Raw genomic sequence first — 9,314 nt, forward strand, 5'->3', positions numbered from 1 at the left:
TGAGTTTTGTTTGAGGGCTCTATAGCCCAGGCTGGTCTCGAACTCACAGCAATCCTCCTGCATCAGACTTTGAAGTGAAAGGTTTTGGTTTTAGCTACACAGAAAAAGCAAATGTAGTACATTCACTGGTGAACCTATGTGAGGCATTTGTGTCTGGACTGTATTCTTACCAGCAACCTTTCTCTGGGTAGGAAAAAAAATTAAAAGTTGGGAATACAAACATGTGGTAAAAATAAAACCTTTAGTAAAAATAATACATATTGATTTAAATATTTTACTATAATAATGTACATTGATATTATTTATTTACTCTATTAAAAGATCTATCCAACATGGTCTCTCCTTGAAATGAATAACTTTGATTAAACATATTATTTTACTTTCACTTCTAAAATGCAGCCTCTTACATATAATCAAAAGTGTTCCACGTGTATCTTAGTTGAGGTTTAAGGATCATGAGTTAAAATTTCAATAAATTAAAAGTTTCAGTATTTTTCTCAGCATTTCTTCTTTGTTTTTCTTCTTTGTCTAAAATAGTCTGTTTGAAGCTCAAAACAGCATCTTGAAACTCAGGATTGAGGTCCAGTGCCTTCTTGAAATCTTCCAGAGCTTCATCAAAGTACCCTATGTCAGAATCCCAGAGACAAACAGGAGAAAGAAAAGTTGAGGATTTCCACAACTGTACAGTCAAGTTTGGATATACAGATTTTCACATTTATGAGCTTTTAAAATTGCCTCTGAAAGGAAGCTGCCTCTCTCAAGTGCTCTAAGGTGGTCTGTCACAGTAATGTGTGCCCTTCTGAACAAGGGAGTCTAAAATCAGCACTGGAGGGTAGGGAAGGGTGCTCAGCACTCGTCTAACAAACATGAGGCCCTGGGTTCAACCTCTAACAAAACAAAACACCAAAACCACAGAAAATTAGCGATGGCTTCTATCAGACTTCATAGGTGGGCAGCATATAAACCATCATAAAATTTCCACAAAATTATATCACCCGTTTTACGTAGCTGCAGTAAAACTGAGAAATAGATTTTTTTCTTTTTCTTTTCAATGGAAAACAATATCCAAAGCCCCGTTAAATTGGTTTTTAAGAATTTCACTTTGGACTGCCCCCTGCCTTTCAACCAGAAAGAATCATAGGCACACTTCAACATTACCCTAATTTTTGAGGCTGGGAATATGCAGGCGCAGAGTAACAGGGTCACCCTTGCTCCTGCGTCCAGGTCCCATTCCCACAGCAGGGCTCCGCTGTGGTCTATAATGTCTAGGAAATGCCTAAAAACAAAACAAAACCAAAAACCCTCAGGAACGCTTCCCTCATTCCTTAGCTCTAAACCTAAATTTCACCTAACTGTCAAACTTGATTCCTTCACAAGAATTGATCACTCTGAAGCAACGGAATACAGTCCATGTGAAAAGAAAAGAAAAAGAAAAAAAGGGGGGGGGGGGAGAGAAACAAACAAACCTTACCCAGCCTGTAGCGTATCAAGCCCCTGTTGTAATACGGCACTTCAAAGTTGGGCAGGATTTCTATAGCAGATGTGTAGTCGTCCATGGCTTCATAAAAATCAACGCTGAAGTACTTGGTTTGCCCCCTGTTGTTATATGCAGTGGCCAAATCCTCGGGGCTGCATTTGCTTTAAACAAAAAGTCCACATTAAAAACACATTGTTCAACTCCCTTCACTTCCACTCCCATGTTCTTTAGGGCACTGTCAAACTCCATAGCCTACAACACACTGTGGAAAAGCTGAACTGCCAAGCTGAAGAAGCAAAAGGCGCTTGAGAAACAGAAATCCATGCCTGTTTAGAGCCATGGGTGACTCTCCTGTGGCTATAGCACAACGTGGATTTGAAGTCCATGCATTTTAGAGTCTTCAAAGCCCCTGGTCATTGCCTACATGTTTTGCCCAATACTAAAATGATTGTTGAACATTTTTAGAGCCCACACTGGAGGGAATAAATACATCCTATCAAGGAAAGCCCGCCAAGGTAGCAGAGTGCTACAAACGTATCACAGTTTTAATTTACTCAAAAATGTAAGTGGTCTTCAAACAATGAGATCTGAAATCATTTTCTGCCAGTAAAGAAACACTGGTTAAGCAGTGGCTAACCGTCAGTGGAATATTCCACAGTTCTGTCCTTCCCATGAGAGCCCAGACACCCAGCAGCTGGTGTGGACCTGTAGGAGCAGCCATCAGGTCAAAGCCTCCCCCACACTACCTACAACAAACTATCTTCACTGCTCCGAGTCAGGGGTATTTCTGTCTTCATTTCTCTCTTCCTTCCTTCCTTCCTTCCTTCCTTTCTTCCTTTTCTCTTTTTTGCCCAAAGTTGACTGTCAAATTTGAACCAAACAGAGGAACTACACATCAACCCATCTTCTGTTATACTTGCTGGTACAAAGTATAGTCCTCAGAAATATTGTTAACCGTAGTCATTTAGTTTTTTTTCCTGAAAAATGTGTATATAACACATATTATGTGTGTGTGAAGCAGGCACATGGAAAGAAGCAAATCCTCTGTGACATCAGTTCTCTCTCTCACCACCTTTACATGGGCTCCAGGAATCGAACTCAGTTTCCAGGCTGGCACAGCAAGCACATATACCTGATGAGCCATATCGCTGGCCCATCTGCTGTTTCTCATGACATATCAATCCCTGAGGAAGTGGCTACTGCCACACACAGGGGTCCTTACAGCTTATTTTGTTTGACTGTTTTGGTTTTTCAGCCTGGAATTCACTTTGTTGAGGCAGCTGGTCTCTGCCTCCCTAGTACAAAGATGTCCCACCAGGCCCACATGGTCCTGCAGTGCAGACTTCCTAACAGTGGGAGGAGCTGTGGCAACTTAAGAGACTTTGTTCTGTCAGCTCTGCCTGAGAAAGTCTGAGGGACACAAGGATGCCTCTGATGGCCACTAACACCACCCTTAAAGGATAAAGGACAGAACAGTGTGTCCTCTATCTGTTAGGTCACTAGCTGACCTGATGCTCCCACACTTCAGAAAAAAAATGCCACCTTGGGACTTCGGTAAAATTTTCATTATTCATTTGAGGTTCCAAAGCTTTGTTATAAATTCTAATCCTCAGATAATTGCAGAATGTTAAATTTCATTAAAGCCAATTCTAAAATCCTACTTTTCATGAAAGCAAACATTTTGTTTGCAGCCTTAAAGACATGGGCAGGGGCTGAAGAGTTGTCTCAACAGTTAAGAGCACTTGTTGCTCTTTCAGAGGACCCAGGTTCGATTCCCAGCAGCCCATATGTGATGGAAAAAGGTCATTGGTTAATTAATAAAGAAACTGCTTGGCCTCATAGGTTAGAACATAGGTGGGTGGAGTAAACAGAACAGAATGCTGGGAGGAAGAGGAAGTGAGGTAAGACGCCTCAGACAGATACCATAGCTTTGCTCTCTGAGGCAGATGCGATTAAGCTCCGACCCAGGATAGACGTAGGCTAGAATCTTCCCAATAAGCGCACCTTGGGGTGCTACACACATTATTAGAAATGAGCTAGTCCAGGTGCGAGAGTTAGCCGAGAAGAGGCTAGATATAATGGGCCAAGCAGTGTTTAAAAGAATACAATTTGTGTGTTGTTATTTCTGGGTAAAGCTAGCCAGTGGCGGGAGCTGGGTGGCGGAATGCAACCTGCAGCTCCTTCAAACAGAAGGGGCGCCCGAAGTGGTAGCAGCAATTTCTTGGGTCTGCTTTGCTTGCTAAAGGCAAGCAAGCGCTCTCATCTAAGAGAGGCTTCCTAACTCAGCTTTAGCTGCAAAGCTTGCAGCTCTTTTAAGAGGTCCTGCCATGAAACACTTAAATGGTGTTGATGAAAAGCTGAACACATGCTTTTCAGTTTTCAGCCGCAGAAGGAAAAAAGCTGCACTGCTGTAAAATGCCAGCTTTCTGGGCCATCCTACCGGGGCAAACGCCGACTTGCAGCTTACTTGCTGGCAGGGACTTTGAAATGCCACAGAGTTGTGGCAATAAAAATGGCTCCAGCGGTACCTCAGCCATGAGGCTGGAAAGCTAAGGAATGGGCTGGATCCAGCCGTCAAAGCCACGGCTTTAGTCCTACCCGATATTGCTTGGTAAATTAAAGACTCATGTGGTCACAAAAAGAGAGATATTCAGTAAAAGAAAGAGTCAAAGTTGAAGAAAACATTTAAATGATTTACAATGTGTTAAAAATATATGCAGGCTAAAAGTTAAAGTTCTTAAAGTAAAAAACAAAAAAAAAAAAAAGAAGAGAGTAGTTGGGTGTGGTAGTACACACCTTTAATCCCTGATAGGTTAGAACATAGGTGGGTGGAGTAAACAGAACAGAATGCTGGGAGGAAGAGGAAGTGAGGTAAGATGCCTCAGACAGATCCCATAGCTCTGCTCTCTATGGCAGACGCGATGAAGCTCCGACCCAGGATGGACGTAGGCTAGAATCTTCCCAGTAAGCGCACCTCGGTGCTACACACATTAATAGAAATGGGCCAGGCAGTGTTTAAATGAATACAGTTTGTGTGTTGTTATTTCAGGGCATAAGCTAGCCAGGTGGCTGGGAGCAGGGCGGCAGGAATGCAACACGCAGCTCCTACTACACACATGGTGGCTCACAACCATCTGTAACTTCAGTGCCAGAGAATCTAATGACCTCTCCTGGCCTCTGTGGATACTGCATGTACCTGATACACAGACACATATGTAGGCAAAAGACCCATACGATTTATAAGAAATCATTTTTTAAAGAGAGTGGGAGATGGGCCAACACATTGACTTTTATTGTTATAATACTGATATTTTTTAAAGACAGTATTTCTTTTGGGAATTTATTTATTGTGTGTGTGTGGTGGGAGGACACACGCCACCGTGTATCTGTAGGGGTCCTGCAGAGTGGGTCTCCTTCCAGCTTCACAGGCATTCCAGGGTGGGACTCAGGTTTGTATGGCAAGCACCTTTACACACTGATATCCAGGACAGTATTATCTATACTGCATCTACCTAATCTAAATATGGAATTTTAGCATGCGATAACATTGGACAAGATAATTATTTGAAAAGTTAAATTACGGCTAAAGCTGCACCTTGGCTATTAAAAAAAATGACAAGTCACAGTGAAAAGCAGTCAAGGATTATAAACACTATTTCAAAAATGATTCAGCCACCCAATGTTTTAAAAAATAAATTTAACTTTCCAAAGGCATATTTAAGGGTACAAGTTTAACTGACAGACTTCAAGTTTTGAACTCTAAGGAAACTGATTTTACAGAAGAGAAACTGGCCAGAGAAAAAGTGCCAGCAATACAGCGGTGCTGAGACTAGAACGTGAGCATGCTGAGCTCCTACCTACACCAGGCAGACATGGGTTCTTGTGCTGAAACCTGCAAAGGGGGAAGAATAACAAGCCCAAGTAGTGCCCCCATACCTGTTGCTGCTTCCTGAGTGACAACAATAGAAACAAAGTCCCCTGTGTTGGCCAGCCTTTTTCAGTGTGTGTGTGTGGGGGGGGGGGGATGAAAGAGGAATACTAACATCATTTTAGCATCTCTGTGTTAATAAAGTGTCAGTGGAGTGCTCTGCTTACATTCATAACCCTTTCCCCCAAGGCTGGCGGGGGGATGGGGAAGAGAGTCAGAAAAACTGCAAGAGCCTGGGGTTGAAACAGCGAAACTGTGATTTCTGCGCATGGCAGGGCCACTGCACCCGACTCACTCAGACAGGCTGTGGTTGTCTGCACACCATCAAGACGGTTAACACTCCAGCACGGAGGGGGGGCACAGTCCCTACCCCAGAAGAGATATAGACCCCTAAGGGAATCAGAGAGGAAGAGGGAGGGAGGGAGGGAGGGAGGGAGGGAGGGAGGGAGAATTTTCTTTAAGGGCATGGCCCCTAATAGGTGGACCAAACTCTTAGATGGCCCACATACTTGAGTAGATGGGCAGCACAAAATGGGACCTGTTTACCCCTTCCCCCAAAAAAGGTGAAGAAGTATGAGCAGAGCTCAGTGGAGTTAAATTGGGGGTGGGGGGGGGGTTGTGAAGATTATCAGAATACATTGTATGAAATTCTCAAAGAATTAATAAAAATACTGTAATTTTTAAAGACATTTCTGGCTATTACTGGTGGGAATGCAATCTTGTGCAACCACTTTGGAAATCAGTGTTTCGGTTTCTCAGGAAATTCAGGATCAACCTACCCCTGGACCCAGCAATACCACTCTTGGGAATATACCCAAGAAATGCCCTATCATATGACAAAACCATTTGTTCAACTATGTTCATAGCAGTATTATTTGTAATAGCCAGAACTTGGAAACAACCTAGATGCCCTTCAATGGAAGGATGGATGAAGAAAGTGTGGAATATAAACACATTAGAGTACTACGCTGCGGTAAAAAACAATGACTTCTCGAATTTTGCATGCAAATGGATGGAAATAGAAAACACTATCCTGAGTGAGGTAACCCAGACCCAAAAAGATGAACATGGGATGTACTCACTCATAATTTGGTTTCTAGCCATAAATAAGGGTCACAGAGTCTACAACTGGTGAACCTAAAGAAGCTAAATAAGAAGGTGAACCCAAGGAAAAACATATAGTTATCCTCTTGGCTATGGGAAGTAGACAAAATTGCTGGGGAGAAAATTGGGATCTTGGGGGTGGGGTGGGATGGGGGTAAGGGGAGATGGGGAGAGAAAAGGGAGAAGGGGAGAATGAGGGGAACTTGAGGAAACAGGATGATTGGGATAAAGGAAGGTTGGATAGGGGAGCACGGAAGCACAATTCTTAGTTAAGGGAGCCACCTTAGGGTTGGCAAGAGACTTGAACCTAGAGTGGCTCCCAGGAGCCCAAGGCGATGTCCCCAGTTAGTTCCTTAGGCAGCTGAGGATAGGGAACCTGAAATGACCCTATCCTATAGCAATATTGATGAATACCTTGCATATCACTATAGAACCTTCATCTGGTGATGGATGGAGATAGAGAGAGACCCACACTGGAGCACCGGACTGAGCTCCCAAGGTCCCAATGAGGAGCAGAAGGAGGGAGAACATGAGCAAGGAAGTCAGGACCACGAGGGGTGCACCCACCCACTGAGACAGTGGGGCTGATCTATTGGGAGCTCACCAAGGCCAGCTGGACTGTGACTGAAAAAGCATGGGATAAGACAAGACTCTCTGAACATGGCGAACAATGAGGGCTGATGAGAAGCCAAGGACAATGGCACGGGGTTTTGATCCTACTTCATGTTCTGGCTTTGTGGGAGCCTAGCCAGTTTGGATGTTCACCTTCCTAGACATGGACAGAGGGGGGAGGACCTTGGACTTTCCACAGGGCAGGGAACCCTGACTGCTCTTTGGACTGGAGAGGGAGGGGGAGAGGAGTGGGGGGAGGGAGAGAAGGGTGGGAGGAGGGGTAGGGAAATGGGAGGCTGGGAGGAGGCGGAAACATTTTTTTTTCCTTTTCTCAATAAAAAAGAAAAAAGAAAGAAAAAGACATTTCTATTAGATATCCTGTTAATAAAGTACTAAAATAAGAAAGCAATTTTAGCTTTCTGGCTTAATTCCCCGTGAGTCTTAGAAACAAATAAGAATGCCGCCTTCAGTATTAGATCTCACACAAAAGACAACTTTGAATTCTATTAAGAAATCTTCTAGGATGAGCCAGGCATAGTGGCGCACGCTTTTAATTCCAGCACTGTGGGAGGCAGAGACAGGTGGATCTCTGAATTCAGGGCCAGCCTGGTATACAGAGAGAGTTCCAGGATAGCCAGGACTACACAGGGAAACCTTGTCTCAAAAACAAACAAACAAACAAAAAAAAAACCTTCCAAGAGAAGTGTGATGTTGCAGGTCACACAAGAATTGAAAAATTGCCCAACCTATTTCTCTGTGTTCACATCACACCATCCACAAGCACAACAAAGGCTAAGTTTGACACAGTAATGCTACAGACCCAGGCATCAGCAGAGAAGCTAACACGCCTGCTAATATCATAAAGAGTAAGACCAAACTTCAAGTGCTTACAGGGGAAATGTGAACCGGCAGACAGAAAGTTTCTCCTGAGTTGGATCAAGCCTCCAGATTTTTTTTTTTTTTTTTTTTTTTTGGTTTTTTGAGACAGGGTTTCTCTGTAGCTTTGGAGCCTGTCCTGGCACTAGCTCTTGTAGACCAGGCTGGCCTCGAACTCACAGAGATCCGCCTGCCTCTGCCTCCCAAATGCTGGGATTAAAGGCATGCGCCACCACCGCCCGGCTAAGCCTCCAGATTTAAGGACCAATTCACAACCAACACAGAGGGACTGGGAGTTAAGAATTCCCTGACAGGTAGATAGAGCAGGAAAGGAGCCAGGACAAGCTGGCCGGCTTCCTCCTTACCCTGCTGAACTGAAACAAAAACTTGGCAGCCTAAAAAGGAGGCCTGGTGAGACTTTCCTCCCTTCTCCCAGCAGCAGGGCCCCCTGCTGATAGATCTGCCCTTCTCCTACACAAGTTCAAAGCTGGGTCAGGATGTGTTTAGGACAAAGTTGAAGGCTTTTTCAGCCACCCACTGTTTAAGCTAACCAACCTCAGTCCCTTAAATCCCCCAGAACACTGAATTTGGGGATTCCTGAAATCCCCCTCCGCTCTGCCTGCCCCATGTCTTCTCATTCCTTGAGATTTTTACTGCCTTTTAATTCTTTAACTGGCAGACAACAGGAACCTAGACAAGACCCCCTAGATGTCAAAACCTTAGTAGCCGGACTTTCACAGACATCTGGCTCAACTCAGGCGCTCAGATGTGTATCTTGGTAAACTTCTCAAACCCAAACATCCAAATGACAGAGAGCTTTACTGGTCAATAAAAATGCCACCGACGGCGAGAAATTCCGTAGAAAGTTATCTTGGGGTGCTATAGGCTGTCTTATTAAGAAGCCTTAGCTTCTGAACCGGAACCTTCGCAAAGCTCTCCCCGGGATCATTAGGATGACGGTGCAGCCGGGCCACCTTCCCGGCCCGGGGACGCGGCTTCCCCTGGCCGTTGGGCAGACCAGCAGCGTCTTACGGCCCCTGGATGCGCGGTCCCGGCTCCGAAGACCGCGTCCGTGCGAGGACCACCCCGCGCGGTCCGCGTCTCGCGATAGTTACCTCCCGCGACTCGCGCACTGGCCAATGAACGCCGAGTACAGCGCCTGCGCCTCGGCAAATTCGCCCCTGGCGAAGCGATCCTGGGCCAGCGCCAGGGCGGCCGGCGTCTCCCGGCTCTCTCGGTCCGGCGGCTCAGCCATGGCCGCCTCGCTCGGGTGGAAGCGGAACCACAGCGGCCCGCACAACGGACTTAATTGGCCAA

General features: G+C 45.1%; 1 protein-coding gene across 1 annotated transcript; it reads right to left on the reverse strand.

Annotated features, from left to right (window-relative positions):
- Window positions 1-222: 222 nt before the first annotated feature.
- On the reverse strand, window positions 223-9,314 carry Ttc32 (tetratricopeptide repeat domain 32). Its single transcript, XM_041639345.1, has 3 exons — window positions 9,113-9,314; window positions 1,472-1,638; window positions 223-624 (listed from the first exon to the last, which is right to left on the reverse strand). The coding sequence occupies exons 1-3, from the start codon at window positions 9,250-9,252 to the stop codon at window positions 461-463; spliced, it is 471 nt and encodes a 156-aa protein (XP_041495279.1). The 5' UTR covers window positions 9,253-9,314; the 3' UTR covers window positions 223-460.

The sequence above is a fragment of the Microtus oregoni genome, unplaced genomic scaffold, assembly GCF_018167655.1.
Source record: "Microtus oregoni isolate MIOR12 unplaced genomic scaffold, Mior012 000058F_ref0000040, whole genome shotgun sequence".
Taxonomy (NCBI): domain Eukaryota; kingdom Metazoa; phylum Chordata; class Mammalia; order Rodentia; family Cricetidae; genus Microtus; species Microtus oregoni.

Coding starts and splice junctions, on each gene's coding strand:
- Ttc32 (XM_041639345.1), bottom strand. CDS start 9,252: ATGGCTGAGCCGCCGGACCGAGAGAGCCGGGAGACGCCGGCCGCCCTG. Junction 1,639..9,112: donor CAGTGCGCGAGTCGCGGGAG/GTAACTATCGCG, acceptor TTTTGTTTAAAG/CAAATGCAGCCCCGAGGATT. Junction 625..1,471: donor CTTGATACGCTACAGGCTGG/GTAAGGTTTGTT, acceptor ATTCTGACATAG/GGTACTTTGATGAAGCTCTG.